The sequence below is a fragment of the Lichenostomus cassidix genome, chromosome 6 (assembly GCF_008360975.1).
Source record: "Lichenostomus cassidix isolate B80296 chromosome 6, HeHo_3.0, whole genome shotgun sequence".
In the NCBI taxonomy this organism is placed as follows: Eukaryota; Metazoa; Chordata; class Aves; order Passeriformes; family Meliphagidae; genus Lichenostomus; species Lichenostomus cassidix.
Genome location: NC_139487.1, coordinates 33,182,750 through 33,210,725, shown reverse-complemented (window position 1 = coordinate 33,210,725; position 27,976 = coordinate 33,182,750). Strand labels below are relative to the sequence as shown.

General features: G+C 47.8%; 1 protein-coding gene and 1 long non-coding RNA gene across 6 annotated transcripts; one reads left to right on the top strand and one right to left on the bottom strand.

The window, feature by feature from the left end:
* Positions 1 to 161: 161 nt before the first annotated feature.
* A1CF (APOBEC1 complementation factor) lies at positions 162 to 26,330 on the top strand. Of its 4 annotated transcripts, none has more exons than XM_085064462.1 (12): positions 162 to 282; positions 5,733 to 5,876; positions 8,195 to 8,329; positions 8,541 to 8,671; positions 9,990 to 10,228; positions 12,791 to 12,955; positions 16,138 to 16,235; positions 17,068 to 17,338; positions 18,705 to 18,889; positions 21,215 to 21,351; positions 22,090 to 22,223; positions 24,041 to 26,330. In XM_085064462.1, exons 2-12 carry the CDS (start codon positions 5,778 to 5,780, stop codon positions 24,190 to 24,192), a joined length of 1,746 nt encoding a protein of 581 aa, XP_084920588.1. In that variant the 5' UTR covers positions 162 to 282; positions 5,733 to 5,777; the 3' UTR covers positions 24,193 to 26,330. The 4 variants fall into 4 exon arrangements, with proteins under 4 accessions (XP_084920588.1, XP_084920587.1, XP_084920589.1 ...); XM_085064461.1 differs by having other exon boundaries at positions 18,681 to 18,889; XM_085064463.1 differs by having other exon boundaries at positions 18,681 to 18,889; positions 22,090 to 22,233.
* LOC146435686 (uncharacterized) lies at positions 16,162 to 19,339 on the bottom strand. 2 transcript variants are annotated; one of them, XR_014853048.1, is made up of 3 exons: positions 19,210 to 19,339; positions 18,509 to 18,940; positions 16,162 to 17,455 (listed from the first exon to the last, which is right to left on the bottom strand). It is a non-coding gene; the product is annotated as an uncharacterized LOC146435686 (long non-coding RNA). The 2 variants fall into 2 exon arrangements; XR_014853049.1 differs by having other exon boundaries at positions 18,699 to 18,940.
* Positions 26,331 to 27,976: the final 1,646 nt, after the last annotated feature.

Here is a 27,976-nt window from a genome sequence, read left to right as displayed (position 1 = left end):
TGGTCCGAGCCCTTCGGCTGGGATCTGCCTGCAGTGCCCTGCGTTTGTTCAGGGCCAGCTGGGCCTGTAGCTGCTGTCTGAGGCAGTATCTGGTCAAAGGCCTGCGGGGAGCCGGGAGATAGGGCAGGTTAACGTTTAACCTGTGCGACTGTAAAGCAGCCCAGGGCTGCTGAACCTTTGGAGTTTGATATGATGATTAGGGAATAACCGCAGGGACACGTCGCAGACTGCCCAGAATCAAGGAGAACCTTTTCCCGGGGGCTGATCTCCCGAAGTGCTCAGGTAGGGAGGGGGCTGCTGGAGGATTGGGGCTGTGGGACTGTTCTGGGGTTGTGTGGAATGGGGTTGGGAAGGAGCAGCTCCATCGGGAGCCTCCCACCCCAGGAGTGCCCCAGCATTGGATTCACACCCTGGTGCTGCCCCACAGCAGTGGGGCTGGGCTGGGAGGCTGGGACCCTCAGGTTGGACCCACACAGCCCCACAGCAGCAGTGTTGAGTTTGGGATGAGCAGGGTGGGCAGGAAAGGCTCCTCAGGGGCCTCGGTGCGGTTTCTGCCTGGCAAAGCGACAGCAAGAGGGGTTTCTCTGCTTTTCCTCCTCGCCTCAAAAGCAAGGGCAGGCAAGGCAGAGGGGGAGGAGGGATTTTCCCTGCCATAATTTGCTCTGGATTTGTTAAAGCACAACTTTCCAGGGCTTAATCATTAGAGATTTCTCCAGCTGACTCGGTATCCCTCCTTCTGTCTGCCAGAGATCAGTCTCCATATCCAAGGCAGTTACTGCTCCTAAAAATCTCTCAGTTTTCCCTAATCTCTTCCAACCAGGAGGGATAGTTTTGGCCCAACACAAAATGCTCCTCCCAGGCTCTTTCCCTCGGTGGAACAGGAGTTTTGGGTGGGAGCAGGCAGGGGAGGAGGGATGGTTTCAGAGTACCCAGCAAATGAAAAAGAAGGGAAGGAGGCTGGGCTCAGCATCACAGAGGGGCTTTGAGAGGCATTTTGTGTGCATTTGGCAACAGAGCTGCAAAGGCTGTGCCCAAGAGGAAAGGGATTCCAAAGGGAGAAGCTGATTCCCAGGCAAAAAGGGCTGAGAAAAAAATTTGCCAGATTAGGCATGCAATGTTCTCTCCAGGCTCGTGTGCTGTGGTGCTTTCACGTTGCTCTTCATTTGCCCTGCTTTCCTGCAAGCTCCAGTGAGTTCCCCCTTTCTGTGGAGCCACCTGAGCTGGAAAACAACCCCCCAGCCTGGGAAGCTGAGGGACAAAAGCCTCGTGCTGTGTTGCTCAATCGGACTCCGTCCCTCAGCGTGTCACCCCAGCAAGGAGCTGCTGGCAGCTCACAAGGCTTCCAGGTCTGGGGAAGAAAATGAGCAATACTTGGTGTTTATGGATGTATAGAAAGGAATATATAGTGCTTGGAGCCTGGAGGGAGGAAAAAAATCCTCAAAACATTGACAGCCTAAAGGAAAATGTTTTCTCTTGTTACCTGTTTGGGTTTTTAAGGGAAAATGGGATATAATTATCCAGTCTTTCCAGATGTTGTTATTCTTCAGGAGGAGAAGTTGCACTGAGGGGGTACCAATCAAAACAGCCTCAATTATCTGAGTCCAAGTGGCTCAGCACAGTCAGATGTATTGATCCTGAGGGATAAACATGGGTTCGTTATCCCCTCATGGCACCAGGAACCAGCTTTCCCTGGAAAAAATCCCTGGAAAGGCTGCACAGGGGCAGGCTCTGCCCTCAAATACCCCCTGTGCTCCCCTCAGCAGAAATCCTGGCACGGGACACATCCCTGCACTGAGGAAAGGGACTCCTCTTTTTCCAAATAACCCAAAAGCAAAGCAAAATTTGCCACATTTTTGGGTGTAAAAGCCTCTGGATTCACCTTGCTCCTGGATGGATGGAGCAGTCAGAGGATGTGCCTGTAGTAGGCGGTGAGGAAGCCATGCAGAGAAGTAGTCATGGAGAGGTGAAGTGGTGTGATAAGAAGTTTGTTTCTTGTTGGTGTGGGGCTTGCAAGGCATAAAAGGACTTTTTTGTGCCTTGGCACTTCGGAATTTTAGTAGAAACCTAAAATAAATGAGAGTGGAGAGAGGAAGACCAGACCAAATGATATTCTGATTTAAGGTAAAAGCAGAACTTTCCCTTTCTTGATGCTGTCACCATGATAACTTGGTGGCATTGTCAAAATTTCATCAAAATGAGGATGAAATAGGAAATAAGGATAATTTGCACTTCCAAAAGTGTCAATTTCAATATAAACTTCTGAACATGAAGCAACTTCCCCCTCCCTTATTTTCCTTTTTTTTTCACATGGTGGCCCTTGTTAATGATAGTCCATTTTAAGGACAAATCCCTGAAATTGGTTAAATTCCAGGGAAATTATTTCTATTAAGCATGGCTGGGTTGACTCTTTTTTTAAAGCAGAGCTGAAAACAGTGCCTGAATTTGCTGCAGTCATTCACATTTTCCATCAGCAGCCACAGAAGGGGGGTTTTTCTCTCTGTGAGGGCGGATTTGCTAATTGATTCCTGGCTCGGGGAACAAAGAAGGAGAGAAAGTAATCGTGTTTCCTCTGGGTGACAGGAATTCTCCTCCCTTAAGGTAAAAAAAAATATCCCAGCTCACTGGCAAGGCCAGAAGGACTGAGGCTGGTGCCTGGAATAAGGGGAAAGGGCTGGAATCCCAGCAATTTCAGAAATAAAACATCCCCCCATGATTTGTATCCTGGAAATAGTCTGGATGCACTGATGGACACGTGGATGTGGCACTTGAGGATGTGGTTTGGTGGTGGGTCAGTGGATGGACTCAGCGATCTCAGAGGGCTTTTCCAAGTGGGATGATTCTGTGATTCCATGATTTGGACCCTTGGGTGGCAGAGATGGAAAAGTGCCCTGTCAAAAAAAGTGTTGAGATCTGCTCGGGTCAAGGGCGGCAGGAGGGAAGGGGGGAGAGAGGTGCTTGGAAAATCACAGAGTGGAAAGGCTGTTTTACTGGGTTTGGGGTTTGTCGTGTTGGGATTTATACCTCTGAAAAAAGAGAGGTGTTGTCTGCTTCCATCCCGGAGAAACCCCACGGAGGGGGGAAAGCTCTTTAGCTTATCAATGAGCTGTGAATGACTTTGGGCTGGTAATTGGTAGGTGTGAATGAACTGCTCAGAGTGGGGCGGCCAAGTGGGGCTGTCCACGTGTGTGTGCAGCCCTGAGTGTGCAGAGCTGTCCAGTGCTGGCCTCCTTTGGAACCGGGAGTGGGATTACAGATTCCTTTGGAGTCCTTGCAGGCCGCTGGGGTGGGGGTCTCCAGCTGGACCCCATTCCCAGCAGGATCAGCTCCACAGCTCCAGGCCAGTCAGAGCATGCCTGGGAATGGGCATGCCTGGGAATGGGCATGCTGCACCTCTTGTATGGGTTAGGCTGGGCTTCCTCCAGAGGCAGGGATGTGTGGAAGCACCGGGCACAGGTCTTTAACAAACCCCTCAGAGCCCGGATTTTGCAGCAGGCTGGGGTTAACACTTCACTGCAACTTTGAATGCTGTTGCTCCCTAGTTCCAAGTAGGTTGCTGGAGCATATCCTGGAGTGCACCAGTGTCTGGCCATGCTGGTGTAGAGGCTGCAATCTTTGCAGGATGTCTGGCAAGAGGAGCCCAGGAGAGCTTGGCTGTCTCATCTGATAAGGCAGAGCACAGACAGGGATGTTGCTCCTGCTGGAAAGGCACCAGCCAGGGAGATGCTGTGTTCCCATCCACTGCCAGCCCCGGGGCTGTGCTCACTGCCCAGCATGAAACCATCCCCGGGAGGGAAGGAGGGAGACCTTCCTAGAAATGCCTCTTCCCTGCAGGAGAGGATGTGTGGCCTTAAAGGATGCACTGCAATGCATCCAGAGCAGCAGCGATCCACCCTGCTGGTGCTCCAGGCCAGCTCTGAGGGCTAACAGAGCTTCACCCACTGGCTGCTGCAATTTGATCCCTCAGTTCCCTGATGAAACCAGGATGCTCCAGAGGCAGATTTGAAGGGGCTGCACTTGCAGTGTGACAGAGCTTTCCCCCACAAGGTGGATCTGGGGTGCGTCTGCCCAGGCAGGGCAGGGTGCAGAAGCAATCTGGGGTGTTCTGAAGGATCCCTTTCTCTTCCTGAAGCAGCCTGGGAAAGGCTGCGGGTGGTTTCTGCACAGCAGTGTGCTGATCCTGCCCCGTGCCTGCTGAACGCCAGCTCTGGAGGACACAGCAGCCACAGACACCACAAACATCAGCAGGGCTTTGTCACTGCCCTCAGAAGGGCAAAGCAAACCCATAACTGGGCTTCAGCTGCTGCAGAAAACACTCATTTGGCAATTGGAGACAGGAGGGAGCTGTGGCCCTGGGCGATCCCCCAACCCCTGCATGTTGGTAGGAATTCAAATACTGGCAAAGCTGGGAGAGTGGGGGAAAAATCCAGTCAAATTAGAAGGGTCTCACCAACCTCTGTATTAAATAGCTCCAAAATCTGTCCTTACAGAGGTGTCTATTTCCAAGGATTTGAGTCCCAGTCTCTGGATCTCGGTGTGGCAGAGCCCGAGTGACAGGAGGCTGAAATCCCCCAAACACCTGGGTCATGCCCCAGTTTTGGTGCTGGGAATAACCTATTTTAAATTGAAAGCACCTGTTTAAGCCTTCCAGAGTACAAAGGCATAGGATCAGAGGGCAGGAAGTGTCCAAAGGAAAAGTGGACTGCCCCAAGCCTTGGCTCTTTCCCTCGGTGGCCCTGTTTGCTCTCCAGGCAAGCCTGGGAGTTACCACCTCTCCTTGCTTCCACCTTTCTACAATTAAAGGCAATTTTAGGCAATAACAACCATTTTGGATGACACAAGTCAGCATTTTTCTGCAGGAAGTCCTTGGTCCCAGTGGCCCCCAGCTCTGGCTACAAGGAGCTGAGGAGAGAACTGGCTTTGCTCTGGCTGGTGTTCAGCATCAGCCTAAGGCTTCAAGCTCAGCCTTGCACCTACAGACCCTGGTTTTATGCCTGGAGCACACAAAAGAGTGGATTTTGGAAAAGCTCAAAGCTTAGCATTCAAGAAAAACAGGGCAGCCTGGAATCACCAGCAGTGAATCCATCTTACAAATGTTCCCTTCCCAGTGTGTAGCCCAAGCCAGATTCAGATTTCAGTTTTATGATGTTTTCAATCCAAAACCAAACCAAACAAAAAAATCTTGAATCAGCCCTGACCTAAAACTGCAGCTCTGATTCAAAATGCCTGAACCCAAGGCTGTTCCAGCCCAGAACCAAGATAAGATCTGAAGTTTTCCCACGTTCTTTATTTTCAAAAATAATTTTTATTTTAGGCCAAATAATTTATTTTTTATTTTAGGTCAAATTTGGAGGTGGGTCTTCTCACAGGGTGTTGGACACGGCTGGTACAAGGTTCCCTTCCCACTGTCAGCATCACACAAGGTCTGAAGGACTCATTGTTGTCCATTCAGTGCAGGATTAGGCACCTACACATTTTTCCATCCCAAGACACCACCAAAAGGCTACAAATTCCCTCTGTATCTCCCCAAGATCTGACTGTGGGTTTAAATGCTATTTATTTCCATGCAGCAAGGGGGATGTTTCTGCTTTTTCCATGGCCTCTGCTGTTCTGTTTTGGTTTTATCTCCAAAATAACTGATATAGAAAGAGCGACCCTGTAAACTTTCTCAGGAGGGTGGACTTTCTCCTCCCGGCCGTATTAATTGATTTAATTTATCTTAAATTTGATTGCAGTGAGCACCCCTAATTAACCTGATTTTTTGCTGCTAATCACTCACAATGGAATCAAATCACAAATCCGGGGATGGATTGACCGGCACACAGAAAGAAGCCGCCCTCCGTGCGTTAATTCAGCGAACGGGATATAATTTGATCCAGGTAGGAATTCACAGTCCCATCCTTCTGTGCAGCGTCCAGCTTCATCCTGAGGCTTCACTGGGGGCTTCACTGAGCAGCGAATCCATGCTCCTGAATCACTCCTTGCTCGTTCCTTTTCCCTCTGTTGCTCTGTCACATCCTTGCTGACCATAACTACGTTGTCTTTCACGAAGCAGGAGCTTATTCCCCCAGGATTTTGTTGCTTGATGGGAAATTATGACAAAAGTGAGGGAAAAGCCAACCCTGAGCACTGATGGATGTTGGGAAAAGTCAGGATTGGTGTCTGGAAGCCAAAGCAAACCCACTGAGCAGAGTTTCAGAACAGGGATGAGGTGGGAAGCCCTTTTGTGCAGATCCTTGCACAGGCACACGGGAGGCAGATACCTCCCTGCCCCAAGGTTTGCTCCCAGTTTAGTCTCCAAGGTCTCCAAGATCCAAACCTCCCGTGGTTAGGGCAGGTGGAGACCGGGAGTGACCTTCAAACTCACCTGAGGAAGCCTTGCTTGGTTATCATGAGCAAAACAAGCTCTGCTTTGGGAAGCACTGGGCACTGCCATGACCAGCCTTGCATCCTGGGAGAAGGAATGGGAAACATGGAATTTTGGGCAGCTGGAGGCCGTGAACTTTGCCTTGCTTTGCATAGCACTAGAGGGCACAACAGCCCCAAGCATAACCTGAGATTCCTGGGAAAAAGCACATTCCAGGAGCAGGCCGGCAGCTGTGTTTGGTGCCCTTGGGGAGCTGGACCTGACCCACAAGAGAAAGGACTTCTCTATGTCTTAGATCTACTGTATTTTCTGAGAATGGCAGAGTGGCTTGGGTTGGAAGATTCCTTAGAGCCCATCTCATTCCAGCCCTGTGCCATGGACATGGACACCTTCCCTAGACCAGGTTACTCCAGTCCCTGTCCACCTTGGAATGATCCTGGTGCTTGGTTTTTCATCCTCTCACATCTGGCTACAGCTCATTCCTACACTCCAGATTTCAGTCCCCAATCCCCCACACACTTCAACATCTTCTTGCTCTTCTCTCTCCTTTCCTTTTCCATTCTGACCTTGCTATTTTATCTTTTTCTCTTTCTGCCTCCCTCTCCTAATTTCCCTGTATTTTAGGGATTTTTCTTTCAACCTGTCTGTTGGAGCAGCCAAACATCTTCTTCCTCAGTGCACACCTGGGTCATTCATCTTTGGGAAGTGGCTGATGTCCACCTTCCCTCCAGGCACCTTGTCAAGAAGGGTTTGTTGAGGTGCTGCCTTCAAGCCACAAGTGAAGCCACCTCAGATTGAGGGAAGGGTTCATTTCTTGCAGTGCACCCTCACACACCAGCTCAGTCATAAATTAAAGTGTTCCCACCACTCCATCACTGCTGAAAACATTGGCAAAACAGGAACCCACACGGATAATTCAGGGCCCGTTCTAGGCTCCAGAAAACTAAAAGAGTTTGTGGTGTATTTCTATTTTCCTGTAAGGATCCCTGTTGCTTTTGTACTTTAGGCCTTCCTCTTAAGTCAGCTGTACAGGCATTTGCTTGCCTGGAATAATCCCAGAGTGGGAAGTGACTAAAAAAATGGTCAGGGTGCCAAAAATGGAAAAATAACTGGAGCCCCAGCTCCTCTGGGAGCAAGGAATCACTGTAGGGAGAGGGAAGGAGAGATGGGAATGGGAGTGAGAGGAAGGAAGGAAGGAAGGAAGGAAGGAAGGAAGGAAGGAAGGAAGGAAGGAAGGAAGGAAGGAAGGAAGGAAGGAAGGAAGGAAGGAAGGAAGGAAGGAAGGAAGGAAGGAAGGAAGGAAGGAAGGAAGGAAGGAAGGAAGGAAGGAAGGAAGGAAGGAAATATGATTAAAAATAGGAGAGGAGAACAGAGACACACTCATCTAGCAATAAGATTCCGAAAAGGAAATACTGACATCAGTATAACAATAATATTCACATCTTTGAATATTATCTGGGGCCATGATTTGCTCTCTTCCACAAGGAACTCCTGGGTGGGCAGGTGTCGTTCTTGGATTGGATGAAAATCTAGACCAAATTATAAATTTTGCAAATGTTCCATTACCCAGCCCACAGCTAACACACAGCCCAGGTAGATTCCCCTCCCAGAGGCAGGAGGATTTCCATTTCCCAGGGAGTTACCTGACTGTGTCCACTTGGACTTTGGAAGTGTCCCAGCTTTGGCAGTGGGACACTGCATTATCCCAGATGAATCCATGAGGAGATGAAGGAGGGTCTCTCCCTCAGGTGTCATTCCCTGAGAAGGGGTTGGCCTGATCCATCTTTAAAAATCAATAGCTGAACTTTTCTTTTTCTCCCCTGATGGCAGGAAAACGGGCAGAGGAAATATGGAGGCCCACCACCGGGCTGGGATGGCCCTCCTCCAGAAAGGGGCTGTGAGATCTTCATTGGGAAGCTGCCCCGAGACCTCTTTGAGGATGAACTTATCCCCCTGTGTGAGAAGGTGAGATGGCAGGTGATCAGTATGGGGTGGTCAGAGCTGCATTGCAGGGCTGAGCCAGAGATGATTCCAAGGTTAGGAGGGATGGGGTTTGGATTAGCCTGGGAGAGTGGAAGGTGTCCCTGCCCATGGAACTGGAAGTGGGGGGGCTGTACCATCCCAATCATCTTTCACCACTCCCACCTTGCTGACAAACATCGCTCTCTCTGGGCAGATTGGCAAAATCTACGAGATGAGGATGATGATGGACTTCAATGGCAACAACAGGGGCTACGCCTTTGTGACCTTCTCCAATAAACAGGAGGCCAAGAATGCAATAAAGACACTCAATAATTATGAAATCAGGTAAGGGTGGCAAACACCTTCACAGCAACTTTAAATCGCATCTGTCAGTCTGTTTTGGCATGTAAGGGATATTTCTCCTAGCAGCCCAGGGCAAGGTTATTTAGATCCCTGAGTTTTGAGGGAAATCTCCTCCTGTCTCCCTGTGCAGTCACTGCTCATTAGAATCAACATCTTTCACAGGAAATTTCTTCCTCGCAAAAAAACAACAACAAAAAGATCCATCAGAACATTGGAAAAAATATCAAATTAACTTTCCCCTAACCAGTGCTGTTTATTATGTTCCCCTCAGGTTGTTTGTTGTTGATTTATTCTATTCACAGTCTCCCTCGTGACAGATTCTGCAGATATGTTCTGGGAGATGGAGCAATTGCAAAAAATGGTGAAATAGGATGGAAACCAATTGGCAAAACAGTGACATTTCCTAATAGAAAGGAACAGAAAAAGCCCTCATATTTGTGACTAAAAATTGGGAACAAAACACCCAGAAATCAACAACAGATGGGCCCATCAATACGTGTTGGTTTGATTTCAACCACACTAAGTGTTTTTTGCCAGTTCAGAGTGGGATGAGTTGATGCCTTTGCTTAAAACCCTTTTGACATAAACCATTCTGGCAATTGTATGGCTTTCATTTTTGTTTTTAAGAGAAAAAGATGGGTGGTGAACTGCTTTGAGCAGATCACAAGGCACACAGAGGGCTTGGAGATGTCATTTGTGGCACAGGTTGGAAGGTCTTGGGGATCAGGCTTTGTCCATCTCCACCTCCTCCACTTCCTTGCCTTGTTCCAAAGACTCCTCTAAAGAACTTTTGCACTCCTCCAGACCTGTGAGAGATACTTTGACCCCAAAGAGGTGAACAAAGGGAGTTTTTACTTTGTGGTCTGCACAACAGTTGGCATCAGTGAGTCCCCAAACAGTGCCTCTCCATGACAAGGCATTTTCCTTCCCCAAAACCCTGGTCATAAGGAGAGTGGGAAGCCACAAGCTGCTGGTGACCACAACAAATCCTGGCCTATACTGGTGACAGCACAGAGACCCAGGATGGGGAGTGCAGTTGCCTGGTAGCAGCAAAAGGGAGAATACTAGGAAGGAAAAGCAAAATTTGGCTTTGGTTTCTCCCTCAAATCCTTCATTTCAGCTGTGCTGCCTGACTTTGACTTCAGATTTAGTGGAGTGGCAGCCTCTACGTTGATGAAGGCCACTGGAATATCCCAAAAAACTGTGGGCACCAAAACCTTGTGTTAGGCCTTGTGCTTTGAGACAGAAGAGGGGTTTTTTTTGGCTCCTGACTCCTGACAGAGCAGCTCTGTTGTTTCAGGAATGGGAGACTGCTGGGGGTCTGTGCCAGCGTGGACAACTGCCGCCTGTTCATGGGGGGCATCCCCAAAACCAAGAAGAGGGAGGAAATCCTGGCAGAGATGAAGAAGGTCACGGATGGCGTGGTGGATGTCATTGTCTACCCCAGTGCAGCCGATAAAACCAAGAACAGGGGCTTTGCTTTCGTGGAGTACGAGAGCCACCGCGCAGCAGCCATGGCCAGGAGGAAGCTGCTCCCAGGTGAGAATCACTCAGGAAGGCATCCGAGAGCAGGTTCAGGCTGGGGATTGGACTGAGGATGCATCTGAGAATGGATTTTTTTACAAGAGAACTTGGAACGAGGAATTGCTGTATGAAATTCAGTGCTGGGGGGACAGACCATTGTGAAGGAGAGAGAGGTTTAGCAGGTGTTAGATGAAGAAGTCACTCAACTCTAAGTGCATTCGCAGGAATTTCACCGATTTTCTCTTGCTTTCTTAGGCTCCTGCACTGCTTTGTTGAACCCAGTTCACTTGCTGCTGAAAGCATCCAACAAACCTCAGGGTTTGAGATTTGCTCATAACCACCAGCCATCTTCCACCTTTTTATATGACAGCCCATGAAATACCCTGCAGCATTTAAATTATTTTTTTCCTTCTGGTGAAAGAAAAGCAACATGATTTTGAGCACTGAATTGGCTTTGCTACTGTGAGATATCTCACACTGACAATTTTCCCTTTTATTCTGCATTTTCTGCATCAGTTTAAGCATCTCCCTGATGGTGGGAGCACACTCTGTGCTTCAGCATGACTTTTCCATGGTTTTTATGTGGAAAAGGAAGGCAGGAGTAGGCAGAGCACTTGAAATCCTGAGCAAAGACAGCGAGACAGATGGACGGAACTTGGACCCCTGAGCAGACATGTGCCAGGCATGAGGGATTTCCAATTTAGGGACATCTCAGTAAACAATTTAGGGAATTCCAAAGGCCTGAGCAGAACCAGAGTCTTCTGATGTCTCAAGCATATAGCAGAAACTGGAAAAAAAGTTTCAAAGTTTCAAAAGTTTCAGAGCTGAATGTGTCTCCAGCTGACGTGAGATTGAATAACATTATCAAGATGCTTCCTTTACACTGAACCTCACTGGTCTTCGAGGGAGCTCTGTAGAGGAAGTGCTCAAAACTGGAGAGTTTTTATAAAAAAAATGAAAGTTTTGTCCTGTCTCCTGGCCAGCCAAAAGGGTGGAGATAGACTGGGCTTTAGCAAGAGGCTGGTGCAGCTTATCTCCTTGCTGCAAGACAACCAGTTCATTTCCAGTTTTGATCAGAAAACAGCATTTCAGAAAGGGGCACAGAACCCTGAGCAGCCCTGTCTTTATCTCTGGTCACTGACAGCTCAAATCAGGGCTGAGAGCTGGACAGCACCTCAGCCTTGCCCCACAAATCCCAGCTCATTCCCGAGGGATTCAGAGGGAACAGCATCCTTCCATTCAGTTTGACCATTGATGCTTCCAATAAGCCTCCAAACTCTATCCTCACCCTCTCCTTTTGGAGCTCCCACCCCTTCTTAGATGATTTGTCCATCTAAGCAGAGATGCCTTTTTAGACCTGGCAAAGGGTGTTTTGCAGGATTTTCTTCGTCCCCTCAGCTACAAATGAGTGGTTTAGGTCACTTAAAGAATCACCTGCAAGGTATGGGCAAAATCAGGTTTAATATAAATTTGGGAAGGGACAACAGGGTTTGATGGCAAGGATCACTCTCTTAATTACTATACAGATAAAGCAGACAAAGAAAAATCAGGTTACAGCAATCTGGAATGATTCATGTGGAGACCAGGGAAGGCAAAAGGGGGAGGAGGAAAAAAGTAAGATATTCAAAGGGTTGAGTCCCAACAGGGTTAACCCCTTTGCCAGACTTTGTCTCAGACTGGATCAACAGTTTAGGTCTAAATGGTTTATTATTCATAACAATATCTAATCAACTCAACACTAGCAGCTCTTAATAAATTGACTAATTCAACACCTCTGAAACAATTCAATAGAATTTTCTATAAGCGCTACATAACCATAAATCTGACTCAGCCATAGATTTAACTCCATGACAAACCTGGAATGGCAACATTGGTAATACACATGCGTGTAGACATAAAGAAATGTGGAGCTATGGAAATTCCCCTTGGGCTCAGTGAAAGGCTCCCATCAGGTGCCTTTGAATCTGGAGCTGAGCCTTGAGGAGGCTCCATCATCAGCATTCAGAAATGTCATTTATTTGCTCTTTTTATTCCCTGCCCCTCAGCAGTCAGTCCAGTGTGCACAGAGCCAGTGGGTTTATCCTCTGCACCTACACCCTGTTTTACCCCTCAGGACTTTTTGTGTCTCTCCTTTCTTCGGCTGCAGCTTCACCCAAACAAATTCAAACACACGCAGAGACATCCTTGTTTCTTCTGTTTCATTCCATCCTGCTGGGACTACAGGATCCCTGTTCTGCTATCGAGAGAATGCAAATTTGCAGCCAAAAGGGATTTTTATAAGTGCATTAAAATATTTCCCTTCAGGGAGCACTCCAGGGAATGCTGGCTTGAAGTGAATTATTCCACATTTTCCTTTCTTTCAGTTCTGAAGGCTCCAAAGGTGTTTTCAGGAGTACATTTCCCAGTGTGACCAGCTGCTTTTGGGAGGGAGCTGAAGCAGCAGCAGTGCTTTGAGCTAGGAAGGCTTTTTTTTGGTTGTGTTTGTAGAATTTGGCCTGTTCTGCTGTGAAATAGGGCCTGAGCAGGAGAGGGAGGAAGCAAAGCCCCCCAACACTGACCATACCCATTCCCTTAAAGGAAGGATCCAGCTGTGGGGACACCCCATTGCCGTGGACTGGGCCGAGCCAGAGGTGGAGGTGGATGAGGACACCATGTCCTCAGTGAAAATCCTCTACGTGAGGAACCTCATGCTCTCCACCACTGAAGAGACCATAGAGAAGGAGTTCAACAGCATCAAACCAGGTAGGAACCCAGGATGTGCCTCCTGAAGTGCTGCAAATGGAAATCTTTCCCCATTCCTGAAATGCCAAATGACATCAGAACAGCTGTTTTTCTGCTGTGAAATGTTGGTGTGTATTGCCATGCAAATGGTCATGAGGTTGAAGGCCTCCCCCAGTGTCATCCCATTAAGGGCTGCTTAATTCCCAGCTGCAACCACAGCTAGGGAGGATGATTGGCAACTGGAAAAGATCCAGAACGCTGCATGGGGATGCCCTGTGTTTGGAATCATTTGGAATCATTTAGTCTTTCTTAAAAAGAGTTGGTGAAGCAGCTGGGTGACTTCAGCCTTCTTCTGTGGCAAGGGATGGTGATAAAAATAGAGTGATTTAATACAAATCCTTTTTATCTGATTGATCTAAATTCTGAACTCATTTTCATACATCCCCCCCAGTCCTCGTGTAAATTGGTGAATAATTAGTGCTTTACATTGAATTCATTATTCCTTTGTGGCATATCCTACATGCACTTAGGGTGAGATTTTTCAAAAAAGCAAGGAGATTAGTTGGGAATAAAAATCCTGCTGGCTTTCACAGGAGATTTTACTTCTGAGTTGCTCCAGCTTTAGGAAATTCCACCCAAAACCAACAAAGTAAAAATAACCCATTTCTGCAGCTCTGCAAGCCACACAGTCTATTAGGCATTAGGAAACTCTGCTTGGCAATGTGAAATCTCCTTTCATCTCCTTCCTGTGAACTTCCTTCGATTAATTTTTTAAAATACACTGCGTAGCTTCATTTTTCTTTCACTAACTTCTCATTTCTGTTCTGTACATGACTTTTTCTGTACTAGGCTGCAACGCAAAGGTCTTTATGAGGTTTCCTTGTGTCCTTCCAGCATTTCTGGCTCATCCTTTTAGCCACCATTGAGCTGTCGCAGACCCCATTTTACCCCTGAGTTAAATTTATGTTGTCCCACTCTCTGAACTGTTCCTTCTTTTATTTACCCAGTTTTGCTCCCGAGCTTTGAAGAAGCTCATACTCCCCAGAAACACATTCATGCCCTTTTGACACTTTGGTAACAGTCATCTGCTTTGCTCCTAAGAAGTTTTCCACTCTAACACCAGAAGTTCTGTATCATCTATTTTCCCTTTATCGTTTCAGCATTCGTGTTGGGTTTGGTTTTTTGTTTTTTTTTTTAATTGGCATCTTTAATTCTAGTGGCTAAAAGCAGGAATGGGTGCATTCGGACGGCAAAAATTTCAGCTTTGGGGAGAGAAAATGCAGTTTAAATTACCATGAGACCAAGAAAGGCAGCAAAGATCTGGAATGATTTATTGCCCTGCCTTGGTTCTCTGCCTCGCTCATTGAGCCACATTTCAGCACCATTTACCCGAAATTACCTTTCATCCAGGGCATTCAGAAACTCAACAAGTCATCCAACAAAAAATGATCCAGAGGTCCCCATGACACAGCAATTACCACATCCCTGAGGGCTCCACAGACAGGACCAGGAATGCTGCCTGTGCTCCTCGAGTTGGAATTTAGAACATGTATCACCCCTTAAATCTGTGCCAAATTCAGTGCCTCATGACTTCTGTAGAGCTGTGTCGCTGAAAACCCAGCCCTTACTCCCTAGGGATCCCAGCAAAATTCCCACTGCCTGGTAGAGTTCCCAGCAGGAGCATTGTGCTCTCCCAATGTGCTGCAGGGACAATGTCCCCCTCTAATGTCCCCTGGATGGGCTCTCCATGGATCTGACCCAAGGATGGGTATCACAGTGCTTTGCCCAGCAGAGGAAGAAGCAGGAAGGAGCAGAATTTTTGGCTCGGTGTTGGTGTCCTGGAAAGCCCTCCAGGAGGCAGAAGGAGGATATTCAGAACATAGTGAGTTCATTAAAGCTTTCACTTGTAAACAAAGCATCAGCATATAACTCCCGTCACCTCAGGCTTGGAAAATCACCGTCTGTCCCAGAAGGACACCAAGTGCTGCTTTACCATTCCTGTGTCATTCCAAGATGTGCAGCCTGCTCGGGTTATTGGCTGGGAAGGGCTCGTTCAGCCCTCTGCAGCTCCTAATGACTCCTCCTGAGTACCAAAGAAATTCATTTTCTCCTGCATTTTTCTAAGTAAGTGCTTTTTGTGGCAATATGACATTTCCCTGTGCACCTGTTCAGCTTTAGGAGGTAAGAAGCCAACAGAAGGGTTGTTCAGCATTCCTTAGCCGCATTTCCAAAGGATATTTTGGGGGGTTTTACAGGAGGCTGGGCTGGCTGGTGATGTGCTTCCCAAGCCACAGGAGCAGAGATGAACAATTAAAGAAATAGCTGAAGGTTGTGGCCATGGGGAACAGGACTGGTGGGGTTATTTTGGAGACAGACTCCTCAGCGCAGGGTATAAGTTCCTGGCAGCAGAGCAGCTGACAAGGGAAAGGGAAAACTATGGAGCATGGACTTAGGGTGTAATTGGGTGTAAGAAAGATTCAGGCTGGAAGAAAGATTCTCCAGCCCAATCCTGCTCCCAGCAGGGCCAACTCAGCTGCAGGGCCAACTCTCAGCTGCAGAGCCTGACTGGGGCTGTGTCCAGGTGGATTGGGGCATCCAGGGAAGCCCCACTGACACAGGAAAGGCTGTTTCTTAGGGAGAGGCTCTTCACTGGGGAGAGACCTGCTGCCCCTTCAGTCCCAGCCCATCCCAGTGCCCTGGACTGCTCTGTCCTGGGCAGGACTGACTGTTCATTCTTCCTGAGCATCCTGAACAGGTGTTTAAGAGAAAAACCTCCTCGTTTTATGGCAGAAGCCTCAGCTTTCCTGCAGCTGCCTCCAATGCATGTACAAAAGCAGGGAGATGGGATTACATGGTGATGTTCCCACAGCTGGTGCATGCTCTGTCACAGAAGGGAGACACAAGACCAACTGTGGTGTTCAACAGAACAGTTTGGACAGGAGAAAACTGCTCCAGTTTAATGGGAAGCTTACTGGTGTCTGATCCCAAAACCTTCTAGCTTGCCTTGAAATACTGCAAGCTTTACATCTTGATTTTTCTATGGAATATACATCTTGAGAGCTGAGAGGACACTGTCCTCTTGTTCCTTTACCCTTGCTCAGCCTTTGCTCTCCAGGGGCTCATAACCCGACACAGTTGCTCTTTTAGATCTCTATTTTCTGACTAATACCCATTTCCCACTAATAATCTGATGTTTTCCGCAGGTGCAGTAGAGAGAGTAAAGAAAATTAGAGACTACGCCTTTGTGCACTTTAATAAAAGAGAACATGCAGTGGAGGCCATGAAAGCCTTGAATGGGAAGGTAAAGCTGCTGGAAATGTTAATTCCTGGGGCTTGGGTGCAGTATATTATACAAAGCCACCTGCTTTATGAGCCACAAAACCCTCCCAGAGGTGTTATCCCAATTTTCTCTTTGCGGGCTGCTTTTATACTCCTGAATTTGTTTCTCAGCAGCTCCGTTGTACACAAGCGATTCATTTTGGCTCCTTGTGTTTGTGCTTAAGTGTTTGCTAGGCTCTAGCTCACTGCTCAGACAAAAAAAAGCAGAAAAAGCTGAAAGAAGAGCTAGGAAAGGAGGGGTTATGATCCCCCTGGCTCACACTCGCATCCTTGTTCCAGACTGCCAACAAAAACACTGGCAGGGCAGCGTGTGAATGGCAAACTGGGACAAACGAGGTCAGCCCAAACATCTGCTCCAAATTCAGCTGCGGATTTGCGGGGAGGCTGCTGAATTTAGCCCTTCTTGCACTGCATGTAATTCCCTGTAAAGCCAGAGCTGTTCCCAAAGAGGTGTTAACCCCGCTCCTATTTTTAGTGCCCCTGCTGTTCTCCACGGGAGCACATGGAATCTCGCCGGCTTAGGAGCTGCTTTGCAGGGAAGTGAAGCCTTCTGAAGGCTTTGCTGAAGGAGCCTCTCCCATTTGGGGCCAGGGCTGGGCACTCGGAGGTTAAACCTTCACCCAGCCAGTGCCACCTTCTGCCCATGTGAGGGAGATCGGGGGCTTTTTTGGGTTGGTTTCCTCCATCCTCCCATCCCATAAGGGTGTGGGGGCACTTCCTCCGTGGGTGGGATTTCCACGCTGCGCTTCGGCCGCTGACACCTGCGCTGTCCCCCACTCTGTCCCCATCCAAAGGTGCTGGACGGCTCCCCGATCGAGGTGACGCTGGCCAAGCCGGTGGACAAGGACAGCTACGTGAGGTACACGCGGGGCACGGGCGGCAGGGCCCCGGTGCTGCAGGGTGACTACACCTACGCGCTGGGCCACCTGTACGACCCTGCCACCGCCTACCTGGGCGCCCCGGTGTTCTACACGCCCCAGGCCTACGCCGCCATCCCCAACCTCCACTTCCCGGCCGCCAAGGGGCTCGGCAGCAGGAGCATCCTCCGGCCGCCCTCCATCCGAGGTAATTCCCCTCATGCCAACACTCGGCTCTCCCAAAGCATCTCCTCCGGGAATCGGGCGGCTGCTCCCCAGACGCATGTTGCTGACATTGACCTTGCCCCAGCTCCTGGGTCCCACTCTGAAATGGATGGCAAACACAGGGGTTAGGCTCTGTTTTTCCCAAAGGCAATTTTCCAGCTGAAAAAAAGAACAGTTTTCCTGGAAAGAGCTTCCAGCTTGCCCTCCAGTCTGGTGTAAATAACCCATGAATCCTTCTGGTTTTGCCCCAGCAGGGAAGACCAAATAAACTACTTTTCTTTTCGCCCCTTCAGAGCCAGGGCCCACAGCCAGTCACCACCACCACCAGCACTGTTTCCTCTTTGCTTTGGAGGTCATAGCGAAAGTTTTAGCAGTCCTGGTGCTTTCTGACCCAAAGCCATGGAGTTTCCCAAGGAGGTCACATTGCCCTGGGGCCACTGTGTGCTCTGGGAGGTGGAGACCTGTTTTGGGGGATTGTCAGTTTAATAATAATTAATCCCATTAATTCAATCTCTAAATAAAAGAGTATTTCTGAACACTCTTGGGTGAACACACCTGGGACCAAATCAAATCCCCACACTCAGGTACCCCCAAATTAAACGTCAATGTGGACATAATTTAGTTAATGCAGAAGTAAGATGATGCCTTGTTTCCCCAGGCCAAGTCCCACAGCAGGCTGGGACCCTGTGTGGCACCCTGGTAGGGCTGGCAAGGACCATGATGGCCAACTTTTCTGTCTTCACCAGGAAGCAGACAGAGAAGTAGGAAAATCCCTTGAGCCTTTATTTTTTTCTCAGAGAGGTGCACCAGCTCCTCAGAAGGTTGCACTAGGAAAGGAGCAGATGTGATAATATCCCACTCCTCTCTTACCTCATGGTCTTCCCAGATTCCCAAGCAGGGTTCCCTGAGAAAAAATGGAAGTGTAATGGGGCAAAACCAGAAAGGATTTTTGTTCATATAGGGATGAAATTGTGTAGGCCATGAATCATTTAAGAAGGTGAAATTACACTGGTGGGTAACAGAAGACACCAGCTGTCTCCTCTCTGCCTTCCAGCTACAAAGCTGGGTAAAAAGCTGTCATGAGATCAAAACTGAGCAGAGAAGATGGAAAATGGGCAGAAAGAAGCGGTTCTCCCCCCAAAAAAACCCTCACCTATCCGAGAAATGGTGTCAGTGTCAAGTCTGGGTAATCACCTTCTGTGAGGCCTCCTGCCCGTGTGCTTCCCAATCCTCCCAGCAAGCGGGGCTAACTTTTCCATTTCAGCAAGAATCAGGGTCCTTTTTCCCGTGATTTGATTCAGTTTAATGCCTTCTTACATTCCTAGAAATTTACATGAATGTACCTGTAGGGGCTGCGGGCGTCCGAGGCCTGGGAGGCCGCGGCTACCTGGCGTACCCGGGCCTGGGGCGCGGATACCACCTCAAGGGAGACAAGAGGGCCGAGGAAAAGCTCTACGACCTCCTGCCAGGGATGGAGCTCACCCCCATGAACCACATCACGCTAAAGCCCCAAGGCATCAAACTGGCCCCTCAGGTACGTGCTCCAGAAAAGAGCATCCGTATCCCAAGGGTTGTGTTGGGAAAACTGTCGCTGTTGAGCTGCTAGCAGAGAAAAAGACCCGAGCTCTCAGTGTGGCAAGAAAGAGGAAATTTATTATTTTGATTTCAATATATATAGACTTTTCAGAGGTCACCCAGATTGGTCAGCCAGAAACCTCCCCCTAGGCCTGATTGGCCAGGCCTGAACTGTCCAAATCTCGAGACACTGTTTGAAAAACATCCAGACTTTATCTTTGTTTATAAAACACAACGGAATGTTCTCACGAGAAAGACCTGTGCTAGCCACAGGAAAACGGGCCCCTCATTGAATCTGCACCAGGGCCTGATAAATATATCCAGCCTTGCGTCTCAAAAGACATTAAAAAATGAGTAACACCATCTTGCAATATCCTCCTGCCTTGCCCACTCTCATGGAATCATGGAGTCATTTGGCTTGGAGAAGACCTTTAAGATCATCGTCAGCCTTGGAGGAAAGTTGTCATAAGCACCTTAATCCAGTTCTGGGTGTTCTGCCCTAAAAGCACCATGAGGAACTCCACCCACAGTGGGTTTGATGCATAAAATGCATCACCTGGGGTTTCACCAAGGAACAATGCAAGTGTTTAGGAAAGTAATGCACATTTTCAAAACATTTATGGGGAAAGAGATGTTGACATAACCCAGCTCAGGGCACAAACTCTGCTGGCTCGGGGAGGTTTTTGATTTGGTTGTGCTTGTTGATGCAGATGAGGGCTGAGGAGAAATCCAGAATTAATTCCCTGAGTTTCTGAATATCCAGCTCTGACAGTAACCGTTTTCCCCTTACGTTGTCCAGAGCAACACAGGAAACCAACTTCACCCTGAATTTTGAAGCATGTCTGTGCCTTTTAACACTTTGATTGCCACAGCATCCAGTTTGCCAAAATTTATGAAAACATCCTTGTTTTCTCCCAGGAAATCAGACAGTGGGATTTTATCCCTCCTGTAAAATTCCACAGTTCCCTTACTCTAATTTATCAGTAAATTACAGACTCATAGAATGGGTTAGAAGGGACCTTAAAGCTCATCCAGTTCCAACCCCTGCCATGGGCAGAGACACCTTCCTCTAGAGGTGTGAAATCTCTGGAATGCTTCTGTAGGGCCTTAGGGCAAGTGAAGGTAATTTTTGTAAAATTCATATGCATAAAAAGGAGTTGGGACAGCAGGGGACAAGTGTTGCCACAGTGAAAAAATGAACTGTTGCAATTGAGAACTGAACTATGTCACGAACCATTTCACACTGCAAGACACTAACCTTCAGCTGGAGCTGTGGTGGCAAAATTAAAAGCAGCACTGAGGTTTAAATTTTACATTTTAATTTTAAATCCATGGAAGTGTAAGCTGTAAATGAGGTAGACCACAGCAAGACTTCAGGGTGACCTCATTGTGGCCTTCCAGTGCCTGAAGGAGCTACAAGAAAGATGGAGAGAGACTATTTACAAGGGCCTGCAGTGACAGGACAAGGGGGAATGGCTTCCCAGTGCCAGAGGGCAGGGCTGGATGGGATATTGGGAAGGAATTGTTCCCTGGCAGGGTGGGCAGGCCCTGGCACAGGGTGCCCAGAGAAGCTGTGGCTGCCCCTGGATCCCTGGCAGTGTCCAAGGCCAGGTTGGAGCAACCTGGTTTAGTGGAAGGTGTCCAAACCCAGCTGGAACAGCACACACCCAGTGGGTTAAAAACGCTGGAATTCAAAGCCAAAGAGGAGCATTTCTGGACAGCAATTCCCAATTACCAAGGAATCAGCTGTGCTAAGGCTGAGGGCAGCGTGGTTCAGCATTTCAAAAGCTGCAATCGCCTGTTGAAGCCCGTGGAATTAATTGGATGGAAACACAACCTTTTTTCTTTTTAAAAAGGAGCCTATTTGGACTTCTCGTGCTCTGTAACCCACGAAGCCAGGGAGGCAGCAGAGCAGAGAGGGTGAATGCAACCCGAGTTTCTTTAGTCCTCTGAAATAGGAGTCCATAAGACACAGCTTCTGAGGGAGACTCAAAGAAAACCACTCTGAGATAATCTAAGCAGCAAAAGAACACAGATATCCAATTGAACAGGGAATAAATTCAGGAATTAAACACAAAACATTAAGATGAATCTTACACTTCAAGGTGGGTGTAGTATCCTGTCTGCCATTTATTTTGTATTTTTTGCTAAGCTTTGAAGCTGCCAGGACTCCCTGAAAGCCTTTTGAGAGAAGGCAGCTGCTCAGCACAGAGGCTGGAGCAGGGCGAGGAGGCTTCTGCACAGCAATTAACCTCAGCACAAATCCCTTTTTCTTTCCTTCTAGATCTTAGAAGAAATCTGCCAGAAAAATAACTGGGGCCAGCCTGTGTACCAGCTTCACTCTGCCATTGGCCAGGATCAAAGACAGCTCTTCCTCTACAAAATCACCATCCCTGCCCTCGCCAGCCAGAACCCCACCATGTACGTCAATATTTGGAGGGTTTCTGAGGCTTAGGCTTTGTTTTTTAAATGGTATTTTGGCTAACAGCTGTCCTCGAAGTCACAGTCATGCAGGTCTCCATTTCCTTTTGTTTTCAAAAATATTTATTAACTACATTTGAAAATATTTATTAAATGTATATTTATATATTTATATAATTACTGTAAACACTTCAAAAAATATGAAGAGAAGAACATCCACAAACCATAATTAACTGCTGTCTGCCATGCTTGGTGCTCTCTCTGCTGGTGCAAACATTACAGAAAGCCAGACACAATCAGGCAAAAAGGTCCTTCTTTTTGTACAAAAAGAAAGCAAGTGGTAGTCCTTGTGGGGAAATAAAGGAGTTTGAAGGAACATGCTGATATTTCAGCTCTAAATATGATTCCAAATATTTCTGACCTAAACCACTGCTTGCTGTGTATTGTAAAGAAAAACCCAGCCTGGGTATTGTAGACAGAAAACCCAGCAGGGTTTTTTTAATGGAAAAAGCACTACAAACTCTGCCTGGACGTCGTGTCCAAGCTGAGAAGCAGGGTTGATAACCTCAGCGAGGGAAGCAGAGCCCTGGGAGGAGAGCAGCACTGCTAATGCAGCAGCACGGGGCAGCGATGCTTCCATGGGATGTGTGGGATGGTGCCAGCTCTAAGCAGATCCCAGCGAGGGGCAAGAAAGCCCCGGGGAATGCAAAGCCAGCTCACTTTGTGCTGTCCTCACAGCCACCCCTTCACGCCGCCTAAGCTCAGCGCCTACATCGACGAGGCCAAGACCTACGCGGCGGAGTACACCCTGCAGACCCTGGGCATTCCCGTGGAGGGGGCAGAGGTGCCTCCTGCAGCACCAGCTTTCCCAGGTATGGGCAGGTCTGTACAGCCAAGGGCTCCTGGAATGTCAATTTTCCTGCTGCTTCCGTGCGGGTGTGAAGAATGAAGCAGGTTTTGGCCTGGTTGTGCTCCCCCACCGTGGCTCATGTTGTGTGTTTGGCATCTTTATCAGAGAATTCCAGACTGGTTTGGGTTGGAAGAGACCCTAAAGATCACATAATTCCACCCCAGCCATGGGCAGGGACACTTTCCACTGTCCCAGGCTGCTCCAAGCCCCAGTGTCCAACCTGTCTCCCGGTTTGAGAATTCATACTCAATAGCTCTTGCAACTGCCCAAAACAGCTTGGGAAGTCATGGAAAACACAGGGATTACATTTGCTGTGAGCTGCAGCATGACAGCAGTGCTGATGGAGAGGCAGCCCCACGTGCCAGACTGCACATGAGGAACACATTAGTCAGTACTACTGAGTTGTTTGGAGTGTCTCAAGGATGGATTTAAAAAAAAAACAAAACAACATCTATCCGGCTTCCTGCCACAGGAGTCCGCAAAAGCCGCAGAAAAATCAATTTGTCTGGGCTTGTGCAGCATCCGCAGCGTGGAAACCAAATGGGCTCTTTATTGAATCCAGCCCCCACTTACTGCTTAATTAGGATCTCTCCTTTTCTTTCATCCACCCTTATTTATTTGTCCTGGGAGCCTGGCAAATGGACATGCATTGAAGTTGCTGCTTGCAGCACACACTAGGCCTTGGTCATGGCTTGCTAAATCTCGGCTCAGACCAGGCCCAGGTCACAGCTCATTGCTCTCCCGATGGTGGCAGGTGTGCCCAAAGTCCCAGATTCCTCAATTCCTGCTTGAAACGTTGCACCTGGCTTTGCTGGTGCAAAGAAAATACTCAGGACAGCCACAATATTCAAATTGTAAGGAATTCCTCATGTTTCTCCCCAAAGGAACACCTCCACTGATGCAACGTGTGCTCCCTGTTGCCCAATATTTCCATTCCCCCACCAGGAGGACCTTGGATCTGACTAACCTTGAGTTGATCCCATTCCCTGCCCGGTCAGACAGGATCCTGGGAGATGTAGCTTGGCAGCAGAGCCTGGTCCAGCAGATCCGATGGACACCCCAGCTGCTCTTCCCAAATTTAGGCTTTGTCTTAACTCCTGACTCTTTTACAACAAAATACTGCGGTGTGTTTGACAAGCTGCTATGCCCTGCCTTCAGAGGAACCAGCCCCAAATGATGCTGTAACCCAGTGATTCATTCTCAAACAGCAACACTCACATCTTCCCATGGAAAATTTGGAAGTGTTGAAACCACATTTTCCATTAGAAACCAATGGGAAAAACCAAAAAATTCCATCTTCTAAATATTTTCTCCCTGCTGTTGCATTGAGGGAATTTCCCTACCATGGCTGTCCTAAATTCCCTGTCATTTGGCTGTGAAGGGATGAGAGCCATATTTTCTCTATGAATCCTGCCCAAATTTCCCCTATTTTAGGTTGTTTCCTTGCCGCCTTCATGCCATACAGGGGAGCACCTGTCCAAAGCACCATTAGCTCAGAAATAATCCAAAGCACCGTTAGCTCAGAAATTATCCAAACCTGAGGAAAAAATATTCAAGAGAGAGGGGCATTTTTCCAGCACTGTGTTTAACAAATCATGGGTGAGGAAATGGTTTAATTTTCCTATGAATTGCTTAATTTATTTACATTATTCCCACTAACAAACTCATTGCTGCCTGAGTCAATCCCACTGAACATCATCCCGTCAAAACCTACCGGGAAATGAAGAGTCTGGCATGGGTTTTCATTGATCCGTGGGTTTTCTTCTTTTTGTCCTTCAGGATATACCATTGCTAACGCAGCTGCCACTGTCACAGCCACCCAGCTCAAGCAAGCAGTGACAATGGGACAAGATTTGGCCACATATGCCACCTATGAAGCCTATCCCGCCTTCGCTGTCGCCGCACGGAGCGACGGCTATGGAGCCTTTTAACCAAATTCCCTTCAAACCCAGCACAGGCAGAAAGGAAAAGAAAACCAAATCCCAGTCTGGTAACTCTTACACCCTCATGGTTTGAAGCTAATCTGTGGCCTGAGGTTAATTTTAGTCGGAGTTTCAGTGTTGTAGGTGTTTAGTTTTATAATGGGATATTAAGGGGCGGTGGGGAGGAGAAATTTAAAAAATCTTGCAAAATCAGATTTTCACACAGGAAAGCAAAAGCTCAGCCCAGGAAATGAGAGGTTCTCAGGTGTATATATATATATTTCTTTTTTTAATACATATATTTATACACCTAGTGCGTGTGTGTTTACAAGCAACAACCTGTGCTGAAAATAGTTGGTCCCGTGGCCCTCGTGACCCGGGACTGGGGAAGGAAGGGGTGGCTCAGCAACCCCCTCTGTGCACTGGGAATTCTCCTGCATCCACCCCAAAGTTTCCCAGGCCAGGCAGAGCAGTGGTGCCACTTGGGTTTGCCTCTCCCTGCCCCTGATAACCCTGTGCCACCAGCATGGGGCATCTCGAGGCTCTTTGAAATTCTTCCTGGCACAGCCAAGGCAAAATATCATTTATCCTAAACATTCCTGCCTAGCCTAACAGGCTAATTCTTAACAAGTTTCTGTGCCAATTTTATTTTTAAATCAGGGCCCAAGCATTCAGTAGAGTTTTCCCTCTTACTTTGCTCCTTCCCAGCCATATCCACAAATCAGCAAATAATGGTGTATTTTTGTGCACTTCCCATCGAATGGCACATCTGCTGAAAGATAGGGAAACTTTTAAGCCTGAGGAGCTGAAAAGTGCTATTCATTTAGGCCAATTCTCTACTTAATTAGAGCACGAGAACTCACAGCCATGGCCCAGTAATAGCAGGCACCTCGGCAGGAATAAAATTATATCCAAAGAACATTTTCCCAGGTTGGAAAGAGCCCTGCCTGGCTCTGAGCACTGCTTTACACATTAAATCAGGGCTGCTGCCTGCTCTGATTCCAGCAAAAATTAATGTAGTGGAAGAGGGTTCACACCAGCAGTAAAGGCACCTCTTACTGTGGAGAGCACCAGAGTTGGTGTTGTGTTTGAACCCTTTGGGGATGCTGGGAGCATCCTTTGGTGTCCAGCAGGAGAGCATTATCCATTTATTTTTGCCATAGGGTTGAGACAGGAGTTACAATGCTGTGGAGATACAGGAGAAACCAAGTGCTGGATAACTACATCAATCCTGTATCTTAGATCCTATGCAGTGATGCACACTAAGGAAAATTGAATTTGCTCACTCTAGGACCAGGAAGAAAACCCTTTCAAGGGATAGAATTTACAACTGGGTTGATGACACCCAGCAGATGTGGCCCCAGGTTTTTCAGCTGGTTTAGATGCCGTGATGTGGCAGAGTAGAAGCCATTCCAAGGGGAGCTTTTCCTGTGCATCCCCCAAACTGTGCAAAGTGCGAGGGTCTGTGGCAAGGCGTTGGCTCCAGGAATCCTGTGTTCCCTATTCTGACTCATTTTCCCCCAGAACGGAACAAACCCCATAAGCTGTACAGTCTGAGGTCGTGTTCACCCCCTCCTATTTATAAAGTAGCTCATTAGGGTGACCCTGAAGGCCAGCTGCTGCTGGCCACGTTTGGCTTCACAGCAAGGGACAAACCTGGTCATAGGGGGCCAAAGAACCGAGAGTGTTACGGATTTCGTGGGTTTTTCTTTTCTGTTCTGTCTCCAAGTGGTGTTTGCCAATGAGGAACACAGCCAGGAGTGTCTCTCAAACCGTTGGCAGGAAGTGTTTCTCACTTTCCACGTTCAGTAGTCTGCTTTTTCAGCTATTTATATAAGTTCAGAAAGATGTCAAAGCAGAGGGCAAGAAGCAGTATTAAAAATGTGTGCATGAAGCACTTATTTTTGTACAAGTAGTACAAGGTTTGTATAGAGTTTTAACACTATGAAGTGTAGCTAAAAATTACAATTTCCATTTACTGGAGGACAATCGTGTGTGTTTAAAGGGAATGAAGGGGGAAATGGCATCTCAATCACCCGTTACAAATTAGAACCAGGACTAAATTCTGTGAAACAACTCTGTGATTTTAGAGTAATCTGAGGACATTCACTGGACTTTGAAATATCATTAAAACTTTTTAAACACAAGCCTCTGTCCTTTCATACATCTGTGGTAAATAGGAGCACACTTTGCTCTGGAGGGATCGATCCCTGGTCACACTGGCAGGGTCACAAGCTGTTCAGGAGTGTTTTCCACATGCACTTTGCTGACCCTCACCAAGCACAGGCAGCAGAAAATCAGCAGTTTTGTGCTTCTGCACTTTTAAGTGAAAAATCAAGGCCTTGGCCTCTTTTCCCTGCACCTCTTCGGCAGTATTTATTTATCTGTCAATGCCACAGGAATTGGATTTACTATAATTTATCACCTGATCCCAGTGGAGATTTTTTGGGGCGTTATATCAATAGTGAGAGAGCACCGTGCAAAAACAAGGGGTAGATGGGGTGATCCATGATTTAGGGCTGTGAGGAATTTGCCCCACCTTGAGGAGAGCCTGTTGCCAGGTCACCAATAGGTAAATCTGTTTTCAGATGAGGCCCTGCTCCTTGGCAGACCATCACAGTTAAATGATGGAGAAAGAGCAATTCCCTGTACAAGGGGTTCTGGGTTTGCACCTTTCCAGAGAGATCCCAAGCCCAAGGAATGGAGGGAAGGTCTGGTACCTTGCTACTGATAACCAAAACCCTCCCTGCCACTCCAAAAGAGATTTTGCCAAAATAGCTTGACATTGTTCTTCCAAAGAGGTCAGCTGTACTCTGGGCTCCAGCAGCTCTGCCAGCTCTATTATTTTCCCTCATTAGCTTTTCCCGATGTCCTGCTTTCATTTCCTTCGAAACCAGGGCAGTGGAGAATTTGCTTTTGTGCTGTAACATTTCCCCCCTTGCACAGCTGAGATTACCTCTTCGCTCAGCAGCAGCTGGCTGGTCAATTTTGGAGAGCAAGGATGGTTTTCCAAGGAATCTCAAACCCACAGCCCAGCTTAAAGAAAACATTATTTCCTATTTGTAAAGATGTGGGTTCCTGGCGGAGAGCAAGAGAAACCCAAAAACCATATCCACCCTCCACCAACAAGTCCAAGACATGTTTGAGGTGTAAGTGATGAGGTCAATGCCTAGAAAAGTCAGCAGATGGCCTCATCTTTGGCTGCTGGCAGGGCAGGAGGTCCAAAACCTGCATTTTCCATCGCATTTCTTCCAACCAGCACTTCCCTGGAGGTCTCTACAACACAGGGCCTTTCATCTGAGGGGCAGAGGGAGAATAAAACACCTCTGAAGATGGCACAACTCCATGTTTGGAGTTGGGCAAACCCCAGAACATCCCACGGGGAAACTCGCTTGTGTCCCACTGAAACCCGCTCAGTCCATGGGATAATGGAATTTCAAAGGGAGCTGTTTTTCCTTGGAGTTTGCATGACTCCCTTTTCCTGGCTCAGTCCCCCAGGGACCATCTCATCTCTCCATCACATACCTACCTGGATTTCCCTTCTTTGGGAAAAAAAAAAAAAACCAAAACAAAAACCAGCTGACCTTTGAAGGCGACATCCCAGTCAGGGGTCACCAGTCCATGCTGGTCACTAACTGGATCAGCCTGGCCCTGGTGCTGCTCTTGGTGCTCTGATGGGATGCTCCTTTCTTCCAAGGGCAGGAAAATGTTGTGTCCCCCAAAATTTCAGTCTTGGATAAAATTACAGTTCTCAGCTGTCCTTTTTTAAGTGCTGGGTGGGGCTTAGATGGCC